Raw genomic sequence first — 19,683 nt, forward strand, 5'->3', positions numbered from 1 at the left:
CCAAAGAAAAAGATACCAACAGCATAAACAACGGCTCTGTAGGGATCTGAAGATACAAACAGTCTCTACTGGCAGCCTGAAACTGTAGAGAGTCTTCTAAAGAAACTTCTGAGCGGAGGGGAACTGTGAGATTTAATTATGTTAATATCTTCCTGGATCCGTATCTAAAGGTGTTTTTAAAAACATGACTTTGTGGTCAATAACAAACCTTAAAAAGGTGCCCTGTGGAGTTTCCTTGTTTTTGTTTACATTCAGTTTTTCTCACACATGAGTTGTTTCCTTGAGGTCTAACAAACGTGCTGAATGCATTTCATTTATTATAACATTTGCAAGGCAGGTTTTTCCCAAAAGTTTGAAACTTGCCTGGTTTACATCCATCTTTGCTTGCAGTCGTCTTTGAAGCATTGCTGCGGTTCTTACGGTCACCTGTACTGTACACCTGCACACTGTCTGAAACCACTGGCTGCATAACACTAAAAATACTCCATTACAAGTAAAAGTCCTGCATTCAAAATCTTACTTTAAGTACAAAAAAAGATTTATTTTCTTGAGAAAAATCTTGTTGTAATCACACGATGACCGGCATTAAAATAATAATATTATTATTCACACATTACTATCTCAAGGAAAGCAGCATCCATTCTGCATCTCTACAATATCTGTCTGTCTGACCTCTCTCATGGCCTCACAGGAAGACAGGTAGTCTGTTTACCTGTCTGTGGTGTTTGAACTCAGTGTGTGTTTATGGTGGCACCTCTTGATGACATGAGCTCATCTGAACCTTGACTAAAGCTTAACGCTCTCTCACTCTCAGACACCAGGGACTTCATCACAGAAACTTGTTTCTTATCCCAGGACAACATTAAGTGTTTGTGTTGTTCCATAAACATGTTTCCTAACTGCATCTAAGGAAAATATATTATCTAAGAATAAGAATTTAGTTATTACAGAACTGAAGAATTTCCTAACCGAGGATGGCATAGGCCAGTGGTTCTCAAACGTTTTACTGTCACACCCCTCCACCCCAGAAAAAGTGTATTTAATTTTCCATCCACCCATCTTAAGCCTGATATATACTTCTGCGTTGAGCCTAGGATGTAAGCTACACATTTAAACTTGTGCATTGGTGTCTGCATTGTTCTGCAGTCGCACCACCAAAACGATAGTTGGTCGCCGGGCAGTTAGCCTGCTCGGCCGGCAAAAGTCAACACGGTGGACGCTGCAGCGCTACTGCTGACTAGCGTTTGGGGGTGTAATTGCAGAATGATGGACACACCTACACACAAGTATAAATGCATGGCAGGAGTATAAATGGGCCTTTAGCCCTTCCCTGACTTGAATGAGAGTAAAAGATATTCTAAAAGTTACAAATGTTATCGACCGAATGGATCAAATGCTGATGGTGAAACGCTAGTCATTTCGAGGGGGTTGTAATAATAATAATACATTTTATTTGTAATGCACTTTACATTTAGTCCGTGTTGTTGCGACGTGTAGTTAAATTTTTTGGAAGGTGCACGTCCAGCTACAGCGTAGATTCAACGCAGATGTATAAATCAGGCTTTAAATCGCTTATCCAGGGTCGGGTCACGGGGGCAGCAGATCCAACAGGGGACCCCAAACTTCCTTTCCCGAGCAACATTAACCAGCTCTGACTAACTGCCCCCCCCCACCCCCAGTTTGAGAACCACTAGCATACGCCTCTTCCTAAATTAAAAATAACCGCTATATATGGCAGCACCGCTTTTGTGAGGCTTGTATGGCAATTACAGTGAATATGGGGAGCAACACGAACACTGCTGCTGCTTGCATCTGTGCTGAAATGGTGTTTGTTATTGTATTATCGAGCTGATGCTGCTCTGCATGGCTTTATGTTCTGTCTTGAGAATTCTTGTTTAGCTGGAGTCTTTAAGGCGTTTTGATGTCTTTGTTCTGTTTATTTTTATCACTTTAACGGTTTCAAAACATCTCGCCAAAGGACTGCAGTTAAAAAAATTAGCCAGCTGGCTAACACGGGCACATTTACAGCAATGAAGATAAATAATAATAAAGAAATATAAATAAAGTCTATTAAATGATTTATTATGAATGAAAGGCTACTCAAAGTTTGTGACGATGCTTTAAATTTCCTGGACCGTGTATTAATGGCTATACATCGACTGCCAAGACAACTCAATTTGAATTAGATGGATGTACCACATCCGTTCAAATCTTTATATAATAATTTCGACCTAATCTCTCGAAGCTAGAATTTACCCCTTTGTCTTTTCATGTCCATTATCGCAGCTGAATACAATCTTGTGTACATTGTGAACACAGATACAGGCCTGATGGGACGAGTGCCGATTCAAGAATCCAGTTTACAGCTCTAGGTAGGATTTCTTAAGATAAGACTGAGATAGGACAGGACACAGCCACGAGGTTAGGAATTGCTTCCTTAATAGGAGGATCTTTGAAACTTAAGTTAAGACAGGTCAAGCAGTTAGGAACTGTTTCTGTAATGAGGCTTTATCCTGCACAGGTTAACAGTCTACCTGTCTTCCTCTGAGGTCGTGAGAGAGGTCAGCTAAACAATAACGGGTTTATATGTCTGTCTATCATAAAATATCAAAAAACAATTCTCTACTAAACAGTTCATACAGATAGTTAAGTGTAAACAGATGACTTGAGGAGAACGAGGGAATGAAACAATCAGATAAGTTGTTGACGTAGCTCAGGAAGTACAATATGGCTGCCAAAAGGGGCGGGGCCATAAAATCCTTCATATGCACATCGGTTCATTCATCACAGTGAGGCTAAATGCATTCCTGTGCTCCTGCTGTCAGTCAGAGGTAGAATAGAGACTTACAGGCCCATTCAGACCTCAGACAGCTCTGCTTAGGCATGCAGCTAGTGTACGCACACACACACAAAAAGGCATTGACAGATGGCAGTATTCAGAGTGACGGAGGTCAAACAGACAGACAGACAGAAGGCGTTTGTAAACTGACTCTCCCTGATGTCTGTCCATCGGTCTGAGATCAGTTACTGTCTCATTTTCTGTTAAAAGTTCTCAAGGCATCAGTCTGTTTACAGAGAAATTTTCCTGGGTAGTAAGTGTTATTTCCTAATTGCTTACGCCTCAAATTCACCACAAACGTTGTTTTTGTGACCAGGATATTGTGAAATTTACCTATATCCAATAAGGAAACGGGAGAATTTCTTTCTTTTCGTTCACATAAAGTCAGAAATAATAATTTATTCATAAGTTATATTAATTTTTCCTTTGAGTTTCATTTTATTTATTTATTTGTCTCAGATGGAGGTCATTATAGTTCGTTTTTGGTGATTTAATATGAGCTAAGCTCTGTGAACTAGGTAAAGTAAAACGCAGCTAATTGTTGTAAAAATATGGTGAAAGCACCATCAGCATGTGCTGCAGTAAAAAACTTGGAGCAACAGTTTTCTGACGTGCAGCAATAGGAAATTTAAAAGTAGATCGGTTTGTGTAAGTAAGACATATTTATGACTCCAGCTGGAGACATTTTATTTTGTAACTGTCGTAGTTTTGAGCCGATCTCAAAACGCCTCACTGGATTTTGCAAAGCACTTCATTCCTGCAAGAGTGGCAAAATAAGTTTTAAAGTTCCCACTACAATGAATACAAAAGATTTAAAGTGAGTAGTTCCCCCCCCCCGAGATTTATGATTATCCTGTAAATATCTTTCAGGAGTCAGCAACACCCCCCCATCATGTTCTCGTCATACTGCCCCTCCGAGTAAGCGCCCATGTTCTTCTTGAATTTATCAAAATGAGCATCAAGGATAGAGACTTTAAGAGAAATCCTACAGCCTATTATGCTGTAGTTCTTCACCAAAGTTTCAACCAGCTCCACATAGTTTTCAGCCTTGTGATTGCCCAGGAAGTCCAGAAACACTGCGACAAAGCTGTTCCAGGCAACATGATGGGAGACTACATTTAAGGGGCTGATTCGTGAAAGTGATTTACAGTATAATTGTGCAGTTCAGACGGCTACAGCGACATGTGCAATGTAAGAGTTGCAGGAAGACGCCGGTGGAAACTGCTGAGACGTTATTTCCTTACGTGACTCTAACACGACAAACCCCTCTCTCCAACTCCGACTCACGTTTCCACCATCGTCTTCTTTCAACAACTCGCCTCTCACAACATTGCAGAGTGAGAACTGTCCTTGAGCGAGACTTCCTGTTAAAAACAAAGGGGGTCACCGGGAGTCCGTCGTAGGGATCCTTTCCATGATGCTGTGAGACACCTGGAGTAACAGTCTGAGCCTGTCGCTGGCAGCAAGAAGTTCTTTCTGTGGACGCCAGGAATACGTTGCAGAAGATTCAGCTACCGGCTGAAGCATCTACTGCACAGATTCAAAACTTTTTGCACACACTAATCATTTGTACACCAACATATGTGAGAATAGTGTTAAAAATACAGAAATTACCGTTTAATAATGCTCTAAAATATCACACTGGAATGGTTCCTTCTGCCCAGTGAGTACTTTTACTTCTGATACTTTAATTACATTTTTGTTGCCAGTACTTTCACACTTAAATGCAAGTTTTACTTTAGTTAGAGTATTTTAATAGTGTGCTATTACTACTTTTACCGAAGTAAATGATTTGAATACTGTTTCCACCAATGACGTGCACCTGAACACAAACACTTGCCGATACCAACTGGTCACATGGCTCATTTCCTGCAAAACCACCTGAATGCATCATGCAAAGGTGACCAGTTTGCAGTGGAGTCTGGGATACTGGTGACCATCACACACACACACACACACACACACACACACACACACACACACACACAAATACACACGAATACACAGAAACCCCTTTATGTTTTGTTGGATTCTATTCCTGATTAAAGCTTTAATAAATACACAAAGAACCTTTGATCGACTCTCGCTGTGTGTGTGCGTCCATCTGCCTGTCTTAGACAAACTGTAAGGCAAGTGCTTTCATTAACACACACACACACACACACACACACACACAGACACACACAGACACACACTCGGCTATTCTGAATAGAAGAAGGTTTTCTTTAATGAGAGTGAAATTTAAATCCTGGACATTGTGCTGCTTTTAGACCACAGCCAAGACGGGCAGGTTTTCTTTCCACACACACACACACACACACACACACACACACACACACAGTGACGTAATGGTTTTGCCAGAGCTGAAACATGTCTGGTATCGAGGCTGGTCACCTGCTGTGAGGTGAAATGGATTTGAATTAGTTTTAGTGTTTCGCTTTAACAAGAGTTCACAATCAAGTGGAAACACTGAAACTTCACTTGACACTTTGGTTAAAAAAGGACCAAACAGAAAAGTTTAGCATTTTTTAAATACAAATCACAAACTTTAATCTTTTCTGGTGAGCATTTTTTCCCCAAGGCACGCCATGCAGTGGAGCAGCCCTGTGTGCTAATGGGTAGAGCTCACAGAAATGTAGTCATTAAAACTTACACTGATCTTACAAAGACATGAAGGATTAAAAAGAAGCTGCGTTTGCAGACTTCGTTTAGGCTTTAGGAACGACTCAATCTGCAGGCAAATGATAAACAGCTGAATTGTGATTTATTTAATAAACATAACATTTAATATGAAGTTTAGCGATTCAGTTACACTTTAATCAACTCTGTTTTCATCATTTGTTGAGTTCCACCTCTGATATTTAAAGTGTGATCACCGCTAACCAACTCGCCACTGCCAAACTGCACAACATGACCTACTCAGAGGTCAGAGGTCAATGCTTCCTGACAGAGAACAGACTTAAAATCGTTAAAATAATCAGGCAGAGGAAGCCCATCACCCCCCGATGCACTAGCTTAAAGCAGCCCAATCTTCTCTTCTCAAAGACAGCCTGGAACCGTTCACAGAAACACCTTGAACTTCTCTGAAACTCCAACGACCTGTCCATGTACCATGAGTACACTAGGACCTCCTCGAGCTTTTGGAACCCGTCCAGGTACCTTTGGGACCTCTTCAAAGAATCCCTGAAACCTCTTCACTCCTCCTCAAAACTCCTTGAATCTCTTCAGGAACACTTGAAATCTTCTAAAGCCATGGTTCTCAAAGTTTCTGACGTCAAGGGCAGCTAAGCTGACACAAATTAGACCACGGACCCCCATTTGATTTTGTCACAGCGTCCCTCGTCTAACAGGATATTTGCTTTTAGATGTGACATTACAGACACTTTATGAAACCCACGACAAAAACAGCCATATATTCTTTCATCGTGCTTCTTAGGGATGGAGTTACAGTAAAAACAAAGGATTCCTGCTGGGGACCACCCTGGAATCCCACTCAAGGACCCCACTTTGAGAACCACTGTCCTAAAAGATTCTTGAAACCTTCACAGTGACCCTAAAATCTCTCAAGACTCGTTGGAACCTCCTGTAGTATCTCTGTGACCTCTGCAAGAAAACTCCACTCAAGAACTGGAGCCCCCTCAAAGTACCTTAAGGACCAAAAACAAAACAAAACCTTTACAAAGATGACTCTGAAACCACTACAAGAACCACTGGAACCTCTTCAGTAATTCTCTGGAGCCTCTAGAAAAACCCTAATCTTCAAATATTACAGTTTTTCACAATTGCTAAAACACTAAACCCCCGTTCTCTGAACCAAATGCTCAGCCTAAACCCATTTGTCGCTCTTTTGGCAAACCCTTAGGGGAGAGCGGGGTGAGTTGAGCCAGTTTTTACCTGAGGTGTATTTAAAGTGAGGACATGAAGGTCTTCAACTAAAACATGTAAATATATTTTAGGATGTGGTGCATCCCTGGGAATAATCAATTTGGATCTAAAATGAACTGTTTTCAAAATATAGCTTTCCAAAAAAAAGTGGTCTCTTGGCTCATCTTGCCCCATATGAGGTGTAAGTTGAGCCAGGGGAGAGGACCAATGACATCAATGTGATTTCATCGTGCAAACGCCAGGTCCCAACATTCAATTGCACTTAGATAGTGAAACATTGCAGCATGACCTGATGATGGTTTCTGGTCTAAAATGCATAATGTCACATTCATTTCGTGATGCACAAGAATGAAATGTAAAATTACAGTCAAATATCTGGCTCAACTTCCCCCAGGTCTTTTGACTCAAATTACCCGTCCTGCCATTTTAACAAAATTATGTCATCCAGCTGTTTGAGGGTAACGTCATGGTAACAGTATGGCCTCATATTGTAACTTCCTAAAGTTCTAACATATGCATAAGATTTTCTCAAACCTGCCTGTAATTGTTCAAAACAAAAGAATCAGGACTCACTGAACATTTAAAATCACTTTGAACGGCAAAAACCAGTTTATCTTAAATGTGCTTATAACTTATTCCATGGGCCTCTCTCCACCACAAGGTGAGTAAAAGGGATGACTCTACAAAAATGTGTGGTCACATGACCAATTTTGTCTATGGCTGCCGAGAAACAAGGGGTGGCTCAACTTCCCCACAGGCTCAAATCAGCCCGCTCTCCCCTAAACATGTTCAGGTAGGCTAACGTCACTTCTAGTGAACGGTCCTCTCATTTCTCCCTAGTTCATTACTTCTAAATATTATTAAACGTAACGTTACAGCAGCTAACGCACCCGTTGCTAAATTAGCCATAACGACAAAGCCATGTTTATCAGTGGAGGGGCGCTAACGTTGTTAGTGTGCGATTAAACCACAGTGTTTGACGAATTCTAAATATATCTGCGCGCTGCTTGTCTCTAGTTACAGTCGGCGTGTCAGAAGTAATTAAACCAGAGCGGACTTGTAAATAAACGTGATCTGTACAAGTATCTAACACGGCTTCCTGCCTAACAAAGTTCTCTAACGTTACCTCTTCTTTTGAATGTGAAACGTTAGTGTGAAATCTCAAAGTTGCAGGCCCTCGTTGTAGACAGTCTTTATATATATATATATATATATATATATATTTTATTTTATTTTTTTTCTGTTTTGCTGGCCCCCACAATACACTATTCACTGTTTACTAGTAGTAGTACAGACATTTTTCAAATTTTTCTGTAGTTTTATTCGACTTATTCATCACAATATTGATATATTTTGTTGTACTGTAGTTAAAAGTACTATTTACAACAATAAAAAAAGTTTATTTTTATTCAACATAACATTTTAGGGATAATCTTTGTTTATGTTATGTGTTTCTTAACATAAGGGGAAAAAACAATATCGGCAGATATATCAACTATCGGATTTTAAAATCCTCAAATATCGAAATCGGCATCAGACTTAAAAATCTCACATCGGTCGGGCTCTATTCCTAAATGTAAAAAACCTTTTTGTGTAACTACATGCCCTGGACTCTGTGTTCGCAATTTTTAAATGTTGTTGAAAGCATTGTTTGATTTTGAGCACAAATCATATGGTTTTGTGACGATACTTTGATGTTGCCAGAAGAGTCGGGGGTTTTGTGAATGTAGTTTATAGATTAGGTTTAAATTTTAATTAAATTTAATTGTGTTGAAAGTTTCGAGAAAATGGATGAAGGTTTCAGGAAATGTGTCTTAGGAATTGTGAAAAACTAAAAAACTACAGCTCCTCATGAACATCTGGAAGGCCCTCAAAGATTTGTAGAATTTCTTTAAGAAGCCCTTTAGTGTATTCAGGGACCACTCCCAGTGCTCCTAGAACCTCTTTAAAGACTTGTAATCTTTCTAAAGAAGGCCACTCAAACTTCTTGAGAACCTGTGTATCCCTGAATATCCTAAGTAGCCTACTAATTGGACATCTTCAAAAACTTTAACCACTAACACCACTTCAAGGAGGACACTGGAATTCACTGGAACCTCTTCCGTTGCGCCAGGAACCTCTTTAAGAACTTCACCTCGACCCTCTTCCAGATCCACTCGAACTTCTTAAGAACCCTGTAACCCTGAATTCCCTAAGTACCAATGGGACCTCTTCAAAAAAACCTGAAACCTCTCAAAAGCTCAAGATATCTCCAGTACCACTTGAGCATACTCTGAGGAACTTCTTTAAGAACCACTAGAATCTATTCAAGGACACCTGAAACCTTCTCAAAAACTCCTGGAACCTCTTCACATGCTCCAAGAACCTCTTTAAGAACATGTAAACCTTCCTAAAGAAACTTTTAAATCTCTTCCTCCGGATCTTGTCTAAAACTCCAAGAATCTCTTACAGTACCGGCTGAGCACACTCTGTGAAACGTCTTCAAGAACCAGAGGAACCTCTTCGAGTGCGTTAGGAAACTCTTTAAGAACTTCTTAAGAACCCTTGTAACCCTGAATTCCCTAATTACCAATGGGACCTCTTCAAAAAAACCTGAAACCTCCCAAAAGCTTAAGAAATCTCCAGTACCACTTGAGCATACTCTGAGGAACCTCTAAAAGGACTTCTAAAATGTTCTTAACAAACCCTCAAACCTCAAAAAGTGCTCAAGGGATTTTGGAACGAATGGCTGGAACATTGTTATGGACACCTGATATCACCTCAAGGACACCTAAAACCTATTTTAGAACTCCTGTACGCCTACATTTTCTACAGAACGTCCTCAAGAACACTTAAACCTTATGTTCAGCTCTTCAAACTCATCTAGTACCCTTGGGAACTCTTCTCCAAATCTTTAGGAACATATTCAAGTACCAGTTTAGCCTCCTCTGTGGAACGTTAACAACTAAACCTACTTCAAGGAGGACACCTGAAACCTTCTCAAAATCCAAAAATTGCTCCAGGAACCTCTTTAAGAACCTGCAGACGTTCCTGAAGAAACGCTCTTCAGGAACATCTGGAACTGTTCCTTTACTTACTTTTTGTAAGCTTTTCACCTTTCTCTCTGTCTTCTACAGTCAGCAGTGAGCTGGGCCATAACCTAATCCCCGCTTTAACCAACATATGAACAACAGGACACGCGCGAGAGACATAAACACAGGGGCAGAGTGGAACAGGTGCTCCGGTTCTCACCACTGCATAACATCCACGCATGCTCGCCTGCACGCACACACATAATCTGAGTTGCTGCTCATTTGCTATGTGCAGATTCAAAGCAACATGTTGGGGAAACTATTTAAAACATAAACCCTGGGTGTTGACTTACAGGAAAGATGTGAAGACGCTCAGGTTGCTCGGCATCTCCCGGAGCCCCAGGTCCGAGCAGTCCACCCGGTGCAGCAGCCCGTCCACATCGCACCGACAGCGGCCAGGGCAGCCGGCCCACTCCGCTCCTCTGTCCCCGTCTCCGGTGCTCTCCACTCGGGCCACCGCGGAGCTGTTCCCCGCAGCCGCCGCTGTCCTCTCCGCCGCTGGCACGGCGGAGCTCTGCATCTCCACCGCGGCCACAGAACTCCTTAACCCGGCTGAGAGGAGTGCAAACACGGCCAACAAAACCACAAACCCCGGCATGTCCTCTCCGGAGGCTTAACGCTTCAGGTTCAGCAAAAAACAAAAACAAACAGAAAGACACACACTTGGAAATAATAACACAAAAGTTGCAGTGTTGGACGTGGATGTGTTTTTGGTCTGTACTCACTGCAGTCTCACTGGAAACGGTTCAGATTAACTCCAGCTAATCTGCCTTGAAAGCGGCGCACAAAGAATATAAAACAGTCAGATAGAAAGTCCAGGTTGTTGGAGTTGAAGTGTGCAGTTTGGTCGCTTTCCAGGCTGCACGCGTGCAGCAGCAGAGCCGGAGTGCGTGTGCGTGAAAGTGTGAGTCCTACTCACTACAACCGTGTGTCAGCCCCGTTCACTGTTATATACCCTCCAAGTCTGTCTGTCTGCCTGCCTGCCTGCCTCTACCTGTCTGTGGGAACAGAGCAGCAGCAAAATCAACAAGTAAATGAATTAATGACAACATGAAAGCCATAAATAAATAAATACAAACAATTGAATAAATAAGGTTTTTGTTTATGACACAGTTTATTTTGGTGATTCAGTTGATGTGAAATTGTTTCCACGGATTTATTCTGACATTTTAATGCAATAAATTCGCCTTGCTGATATTGTAACGCTTATTGGCAGTTTCATTTACAGTTTTGGAAGAAGTACTCCTTTATTGAAGTAAAAGTATCAATACAATCAAGGTACAAATACTCAAATGCAAGTAAAAGTCCTGCATTCAAAATCTTACCAAAGTTATATTTGAGCATTAGCAGCAAAACGCTCTGAAAATGTCCAATAAAACTACTCATTTTGAGGCCACCAAGGTTTTTTGTTTATCTTACATGCACATGATTCTGTTTGCTGTACCCTAAGTTGTCTTGATAAAAAAATGTAATAAAGAAAACAAATCCTGTAAGTTTTGTTGCAACTTCAACAACATTTCTTATTGTGGATCCCTGCAGAGCTTCGCAGAACTCCAACCTGAGCAGATCTAATATTTTAAAAGTTCTTTAATGTTTTGTATGTAAAATCAAAGCAATAGCTTTTAAATAAATGTTATGGAGTAAAAAGTGCAATACCTCCATCCAAATTGTCGTAGTAAATGGAAATACTCAAGAAAAGTGCCTCAAAATTGTACTTCAGTGCTTAACTAAGTAGCTAATATGATTTTTTGATACATATGAAATCTTCACAAACTTACAAACATATAAAATATCATAACGCACACGTGCAAACATGAATGAAAAAAAAAACAAGTGTAAATTACTGCTAACTAACTTTTTATTGTTTTCAATGAGTTTTATCAGTTTTTGCCACAAAGACACGTTTGTTGTTTTACCAGTATTAATCAAATAAAGTGAAATAAACAATGTGTGATAATCATCAATTAATATGATAAGCATTACAAAACAACATTATTACTTATATTACTATCACCTGTATTACAAAAGTCTCATAGCCCAATTCAGCGGTTCTCAATCTGGGGGGCGGGTCCCCCTGAGGGAGCGTAGAGACAACACGTTCTCACTCCCGAAACCTCACATATTGAAGGTCAAGGCCCTTTGCCGTCGCCTTTTAACGCCCTGGGTACCATTTTTTCGTCATTTATTGAGGTTTAGGGCTCGGCGGTCAAGTTAGCAACGCTTAACAACAACAAATATACAACGTTCGGTTAGGCTTTCAAAATAAAACGCTAGCGTTTTGAAACGGCGCGTTGTTAAAGTCGCGAAACGTTGCAGTTTGGTTAGGTTTAGGCAACAAAACTACTTGGTTAGGAAAAGATCATGGGTTGGCTACGTACGTCAGTTAACACGTAAGCTAACGTCATGAATTTACAGAACTTGGCGAAATAAAAATATTTAATGTTGACTTTTTGTTTCACAGGGGACACAAACCCCGGTCTCCTGGTTCAAAGTCCGGGTTCTGGCCCTCCATCCACCTCCTTACTCAGTCTGTTCTGTTAAATATCATATACCTACCTTTACCGTCAAAAAAGGGTCCCCAGTGCGTCACAAACTGACGACTACGGCTCTTGACCATGCGTCCATGTGTGAGGACTTGGGAGTGAGAACAGGCTGATAGAGCCACTTCAGGGGGGTCGGGGATGTTGAGGGGACCTAAAGTTGCATGAATATGATCCATGTGTTGACATAAACAAACAAAAGCGATCTGATGCTAGCAAGGCTATGTTGCTAACCCGAATCTTGCGCTTGAGCTTTTTTTGACTTCTGCTGGGGGGTTGTGACAGAAACAGGCCTAAATAAACATAAAGAAAATGGATGAAATAAGTAACTTCACTTTATGTAAATAAGTAAAAACACAAACATGTTATAAATAAAAGAGAAAGATAAACTTTATTAAAGCTGCTTTATATGATTGTAAAAAACGCAACATGTCCTCAAATCTAAGTGACTAAATAGGCTAAAGTGTCCCAAAACAACATATATGTCTGTTGAAAATTACAATGACATATATGATGGTTCCCCAAAATGACACGTACAAGCGTTGGCAAGAACCAATCCAGCAACCTTCAGTACGTTATGTAAGTCACGTGACGTTTAACACGTGGTGAACATTGTGAAACGGTCGTGGTTTGATTAGATTTAGGCAACAAAACCACTTGGTTCAGTTTAGCAAAAGATCGTTGTTTGGGTAAAATCAGTGCATTACGTAAAGGTTGTGTTTAATATTTCTGAGGCTCTATAGACAGAAATGCAATATAAGATCCATAACTATGTTTTCAGTGGTTTGTAAAGACCTTACATAATGACTCTTTTAATGTAGTAAAAGCTCAGTTCAATTCCAAATACTGCATTACAGTAAACAAGCTTCTCACGCTTTTATTTTGTAGGCAAAACCACTGAAGAGGAAGTGAATATGTGAGTAACTGTTGCTGCTGCAAAGCATTTATTTAATAATTTAGTTTCCCTTGTTAATGTTTGTATAAACTTTATTAAATGTGTACTTTATAATGGACTGTGGTGCAGAAACAGTGACAGTGTTTCACACTGTTGTTAGGTTAGGGGGCAGTGGTAGACTGGGCAGGTGGTTGCAATTCATAACCCGCACCACTAGATGCCACTAAATCTTACACACTGAACCTTTAAGTCATGTGACATAAGTCGTCTACGAAGGGTTCTTTAACTTTCAAACATGTCAACTTTGACTTTCTTTCACACAAGCTCAGCCTCCACTCCACACTCCACTATGTTCACCAGCCGAGTCCGTCTGCTGTTTGCTGCTCGTGTACGGTGTTTATCAGTAAACAGCTGCCGAACCAGACAGGAAAGAAGCACAAAACTGGGAGCTAAAAGTGTGTGTGTGTGTGTGTGTGCGGTGGTGGGGGTCAGGTAAAGGTGAGATATGAAGATGTAATCACACACATTACACCGAAGTAATGAGGCAATCTGTCTAAAGCCCGGGGCAGTCTGGCTCTGTTTATTTAAAGCAATAGTTCAGATGTCACTCTCATGTATGATGTTAGCTTAGCTTAGCATAAAGACTGGAAGCAGGGGGAAACAGCTAGCTCCAAACCTACAGATGCTGAAATGATCAAAAAACGATATAGAGATTAAAAAACTAGAAATGGAAAAACAAGAATTCGGCAAAAACAAACACAAGTTCGAAAGCATTTTCTTTACATTTTAAAATGTGACAAGTTATTTTTATTAAACAAAAATTAAATTTAAATAAATCAGAATCAGTAAGAGGTTTATTACCAATTAGTATTTTACACGTACGAGGAATTTGCAGCAATGCTAAGTTGCTAGACATAAAAGTACAGTCGACAAAATTGTCCTTACAGAGTGTCCTTACTCTCGTGTATGGTTCCTGAAAGATCAATTAAATTCAATACAACTTTATATTTATCTCTGTAAGGACAATTTTATGCATCAGTTCTCTTCTAAACGTGCAGAATCTCACTTTTACAGCTTACAAATGTGAAAGCAATCAAAGGCCATAAGCGTAAGAACTATGTGGAATTGGGAATATATATAAGTATGATACCTTATCTTACAAAACTTAAAAGTTTAAAGAATTTCAGAAATAAAGTAATTTGATTCATTCATTTATATGATTAACATTAGACCTGGTTCCACATCAGTTGCACTGATTCTTCTTTGTGCGTTTGAAAGTTTTCCTGCTGCTCCATTTTCAGTCAGACTCTGACCTCTAGTGGCCGAGTGGTGGTACTGCAGCCAGAGAAACAGAAAGCTGAGATCAAAATAAGTTATTTTATATGCCTTTATTTCGATGTTTGAGTTAATAAACCAACTAACTAACAAACTCAGGCTCATTTGGAGGCCTTGAAGTCGTTCCAGGGGTGCTTGAGCAGGTTCATACAGAGTATAAAAACACTGCCAACTTATTTTCTTTATCCATTTAAATCTTTGATACAGTCTTTGATAGATGTTGGTCCCTACTTACCCCCAAATTTTGAGGTACTTGTGCTTGAATATTTCTATTTTATACTTTTACTCAGTGAAGTTCAGAAGGCAATATTGTATTTTTTTTACTCCACTACATTTATTTGATAACCTCAGTTACTAGTTACTTTGCCAGATTGTTAACAAATCAACAAATAAATTATGATAAATAATTAAAGGTTAAACTATCCAGTGGTTTACAAAGTATAGTTGACATCAACCCCGCCCTTTGCAGCTGCAACATTAAATTTAAGTTCAAGTTCAAACAACTTTATTGATCCCACTAGGGGCAGTTACTTAAGAGCATGTTTGCAGAAAAAAATAAAATAAAACATGCACAACATGCAACCAGGTAAGTGTATCCAAAACTTGAATAAAAATATTAAAAAGGCAAGAAGGTCATGTAATGTGCAATACAACAGTGCAATATAAATAGTATGTGCATGTTTAAAAGTCTGATGGCCAAGGGGTGAAGGGATAAATGTGATGGTTTCACATAATGCATCACTATTCATAATCCAATCAGTTATATATATATATAGATAAATAGTTATTATTTATTTATACATCTTATATGTTTTTTCTTTCTTTTTTCTTTCATTTTATTGTTTTTTATTTGTATATATCATGCAGAAAAGGACTTTTTAGGCCACTAAAAAAAGAAATAAAGTATTTTCAAACATGAACAATCCAAAAATACCAGATAAAAGTGTTTGGATATGTATGTGGTCACGACGTTTGCTCACATCAGGGAACTCAGGGAACCTCTTACCCCTGTCCCTTAAAAATTCTGGGGAAGGAAGTCAAAGAAATACACAAAAAAACTGTCCAAAAACGAGATTTACAATTTATTTTCCTGTATTTTGCATCCTTTAAATTGTTAATAATAGCACGAATATGGAAAAATGGAAACAAACAAAAAACGTGAAAAACGTCAGAACTTAAAAAATGACCTACATGTGTGTAATAGTACTAAAATGATTTTCTGGGCCGTTTGTTGTTTGATGTGCCAACATCAGAAACCCCCAGCAGCTCTGAGGTTGTGACAGCGAGCCGACTCTTTCATCATGTGACGCTGCAGAGAGGCGGAAGCAGCGCCGAGCTCCCACTCTGCTGCGAGTTCAGAGCACCAGTGTTGGATCTGCAGTCCGGACCGAAGACTCCAGCGTTGTTTCAGCTTCAAAGAAAGCCCGATGAAGTCACTAATGTTTGAGGGGAAAAAACATCATGTTAATAATAAACTGACATGAGCAAGAAGTTAAAAAGAGGGTGGGATGTCTGTTTCTTTTGTTAAGGTGAGACACCGCTGTCCAATATGATGATTTTGCTTTTGAATTTTCAGATTTCAAGATATTTTGTAACTATTGTTACTTTCATAAAAAAAAAAAAAAAAAACAATCTTGAATAATATATATAAACATTATTATTTGTCTATTTTAATCTGTTAACCACAGACTGGTAAATTTCATCTTTCTAAGCATTTTCCATGTAGGTTCACATTTGTTTGTTTTCTAGAGCTCAACGTTAGGTAGTTCATATATCAGATATCTATGAGAGATTTGTTCATGTGACAAACAGTAAATTTTACACCAAGTGTGTTTCTAATGTGTTGGCTAATCTTTAACAGCGGTTTTCTGAAAACGACATGTTTCCTGTATGCCAAGTCATTTTACCTCGCCCTGTAAGGCCGTTACCTCATTTGCAGATTAAAAAATAGCCCATAAAAACATTAACAATAAAAAAAAGCTTCTATTTATGTTTACTTTCAGCTTGTAACGTTTCATTTGAGTTTTATTGTGTTATTATTATTTAATTTACCAAACCAGCCAGACATTTACAGAACGGTTGATCTAAATATGTTTTTTTCATGGACTTATTCTAAATATACCACTCATGTGGTATATTTAAAGATAAAATACCATATAACAAGAGAATGATAAAAGTTAATTATTATATAATTATATACTCTGTATATGTAAATGCTAAAAGACCCAAGAAAGATTAAAATTATAATTAATGTTTTATTTAGACAACACTTGGTATACAAAATGAATGTTTGTCACAGGATCATATCTCTTATAGATATATGAACTAGCTTACATTGTGCTCTAGAAAACAAACTTTCTCAACTCAATTAATTTATGATTCAATATTGAGAGTTTTAAAAAGACCAGTTTAAGGTTTACATAGACGTAGATAGGCTCTATAAAATAGACAAATAATAATTTCAATTAATTTATTTTTATTAATTTATTACTATCGTTTTTAACATTTTTATTATTATTATTACTATGAATGAAAGTATGGTAATAGTTATGGTAATAATAAACTTGAAATATTAAAATTGACCAAACCATCATTAGGAACTGGTCTTAAGAAACCGAAGTGATCCATCCTCCCGAGTGTAGACGATCTTCGGCGGAGCTAGCGGGCTAACTGCTAGCTCAAAGAGACGCCATTAGTTGGGAGAAAAGCAGGCATTCGCATCAGGTTGAAAAGGGAAGTAGCTCACTGTTTAGACCCGCTTATCTCACACCTGTTGGTAGATAGTGGTAAAAGTAAGCTTCGCGTATGCTGTCGAGGTGTACTTCTCCTGATTTTAGCCGTTTTTCCAAAGTCGGAAGCTGATGTGAGCTACGCAGGACTTCAGTTAGGACGGGGGGTTAGCATTAGCATCGCTAGCTTGATAACGCCTGTTTTGATAAAGCCGAAAGGACTTTCTGTAACAAACTGCCAGCTATGGCGGCGGGCGGGGCGGGCGGCAGGACCTACTCCTTCAAGGTGGTGTTGCTGGGGGAAGGCTGCGTGGGGAAGACGTCGCTGGTGCTGCGATACTGCGAAAACAAATTCAACGACAAACACATCACAACTCTACAGGTAAGACGCCCGGGAAGCTGCGGCTGAAGCCGGGGTAGCTAGCTGGCTAGCAGGCTAGCCCGCCGGTTAAAGACGTGTTTTTATTTATTTATTATTTATTTATCTGGAAATGAAAGCGGAGGGCGGCGGGGGAGTTTAGTTGGGGCGGCGGGGATGTGTTTGTGTTGCTGTCACTTGCGTGTGTGCGCGTGTTGCGCACCCCGAGCCGTCCCGGGAAAGCGGGGTTATTGCGAAACAGGGCTGGTGTTGTGGCTGAAACCGGAATTTCACGTCTGACTCGGGTTTATCCGGAGTGAAGCCAGGCGGGCAGCTGTCTCACAGACAGTTAATGATCGATGCCTCATCAATAACTGCACTATATAGTGACCATTAACCCGCTGACGGTCAGCACATCACGCGCTTTCTGCAGTAACAGATAAACTGCTGCACTCTGTAAGATGCCCTTTATAATGTCATTAATACAACTAATAAGCTCTAAATTCACATTTTACACGCCGATGTTGGCTGTAACTTGTTTATTACATGTGACCCTGACTCAGATCGGAGGAGATGCTTTCTCTCCTGTGGACTCGAGTCACAATGACTTCAGACTCCACTTGACAAAATCAGAAAGAGAGTTGAAACTCGACTTTGACTTGGGGCTGGACAATAAAAACAATAACGCCAATTATCGCGATATAATTATTTTCAATAACAACATAACAAATGTTCAATAAATATTCAGTAAATGTTTTATTTTGTTGAGGAAGAAGGACTGAAGGAATGATGTGATCCACTGTTTGGCCTCAAGTGTTGCCCGTAAAGAAGTTTAAACCACAATTAACCATCAGGTTTCTTCAACTTTAAGTCAGGAGCAGAAATCAGCCTTTAAACACGAAAAGAAATAACGATTTTCTACTTCTACTTATCGTCACAGTTATCGATATCGAAAGATATGAAAGTTTTTATCGTGATAACATTTTTGGCCGTATCGTCCAGCCCTACTTTGACTTTAACACCAGAAACTGGTGACTTCACTTGGCCCAAATATAAATTATGATATAAATAAAAACTGTGCAGCACATCAACGTGACATGAAGTTACAAGTTAACGCCTTATTCAATAAAGTTTTTTTATTTATTTTTTTCATTTTAAATATGAAATGGTATTCAAGTCTGCAAAGAGCACATTATAGCTTGTTTAGGACTCAACTCAACGTTTAGGAGTAGGGCTGCAGCTAACGAAGCTTCTGTAGTTTATTTCAACGATTCATCGATGCGTCATTTAAGAAATACTTCTGCTTGGCGGCAGACGAAACAGCTGTTTGTTACTATAAAGATAGCGATTATAAAGACAAAGAATATGGGTGAAAGGATGGATGGTTTCAGTTAGATGCTAAAGTTGCTGTTACCTTGTCTGTGGTCCGCTGGCAGAACACCGGCTGCTTTCTGATCAGGCGCCGTCGTGCTGTTGCCGAGGCGACATAAGTTTTGTTTTACGGTGGATGGATGGTAACATTACAGAGTTGTTGTTTTCTTTAGCTTGAAATAATCCCATACTTTGGACACTTTCTTCTTCGTCCCGCGCTGTTTTCTCTCTTCCTCCACTTTGCAAACAGCGGCATCAAAATCCCGTCGGGTTCACAGCGTAAGCGCGATGTGCGACGGTAATAAATGTCCCTGCGAAACAATGCGCTGTAGATTTATATGGATTAAACAAAGCGTTGATGCGAAGAATTTGCGTCGATGCATTTTAGTAATCGATGAATCGCTTCAGTCCTATTCAGGAGTAAAGACTTGACTGGTTGGTCTCGACTTGAGACTTGACTCGGACTTGCAGGGGGCGACTTAAACCTGCGTCCTCTCCAGCGGCCAGCAGGGGGCGACTTAAACCTGCGTCCTCTCCAGCGGCCAGCAGGGGGCGACTTAAACCTGCGTCCTCTCCAGCGGCCAGCAGGGGGCGACTTAAACCTGCGTCCTCTCCAGCGGCCAGCAGGGGGCGACTTAAACCTGCGTCCTCTCTAGCGGC

The 19,683-nt window shown here is 39.8% G+C and overlaps 2 protein-coding genes and 1 long non-coding RNA gene across 4 annotated transcripts in view; 1 reads left to right on the forward strand and 2 right to left on the reverse strand.

Annotated features, from left to right (window-relative positions):
• Positions 1–10,694, reverse strand: part of LOC123962961 (leucine-rich repeat-containing G-protein coupled receptor 5-like) — a 51,995-nt gene extending 41,301 nt beyond the window's left edge. Inside the window, exons 1-2 of the mRNA XM_046039463.1 lie at positions 10,521–10,694; positions 10,089–10,414 (exon numbers count right to left, since the gene is read on the reverse strand). Of these exons, the coding sequence (XP_045895419.1) occupies positions 10,089–10,393 (305 nt within the window). The 5' untranslated portion in view covers positions 10,394–10,414; positions 10,521–10,694. The remainder of the gene's footprint in view (positions 1–10,088; positions 10,415–10,520) is intronic.
• Positions 10,695–15,626: 4,932 nt separating this feature from the next.
• On the reverse strand, positions 15,627–17,789 carry LOC123962963. The gene is made up of 2 exons (XR_006823116.1): positions 17,154–17,789; positions 15,627–16,001 (listed from the first exon to the last, which is right to left on the reverse strand). It is a non-coding gene; the product is annotated as an uncharacterized LOC123962963 (long non-coding RNA).
• Positions 17,205–19,683, forward strand: part of rab21 (RAB21, member RAS oncogene family) — a 17,197-nt gene continuing 14,718 nt past the window's right edge. For both annotated transcript variants that reach the window (XM_046039465.1, XM_046039464.1), the window contains exon 1: positions 17,205–17,676. In XM_046039465.1, the coding sequence (XP_045895421.1) occupies positions 17,539–17,676 (138 nt within the window). In that variant the 5' untranslated portion in view covers positions 17,205–17,538. The remainder of the gene's footprint in view (positions 17,677–19,683) is intronic.

The sequence above is a fragment of the Micropterus dolomieu genome, linkage group LG23, assembly GCF_021292245.1.
Source record: "Micropterus dolomieu isolate WLL.071019.BEF.003 ecotype Adirondacks linkage group LG23, ASM2129224v1, whole genome shotgun sequence".
Classification (NCBI taxonomy): Eukaryota; Metazoa; Chordata; class Actinopteri; order Centrarchiformes; family Centrarchidae; genus Micropterus; species Micropterus dolomieu.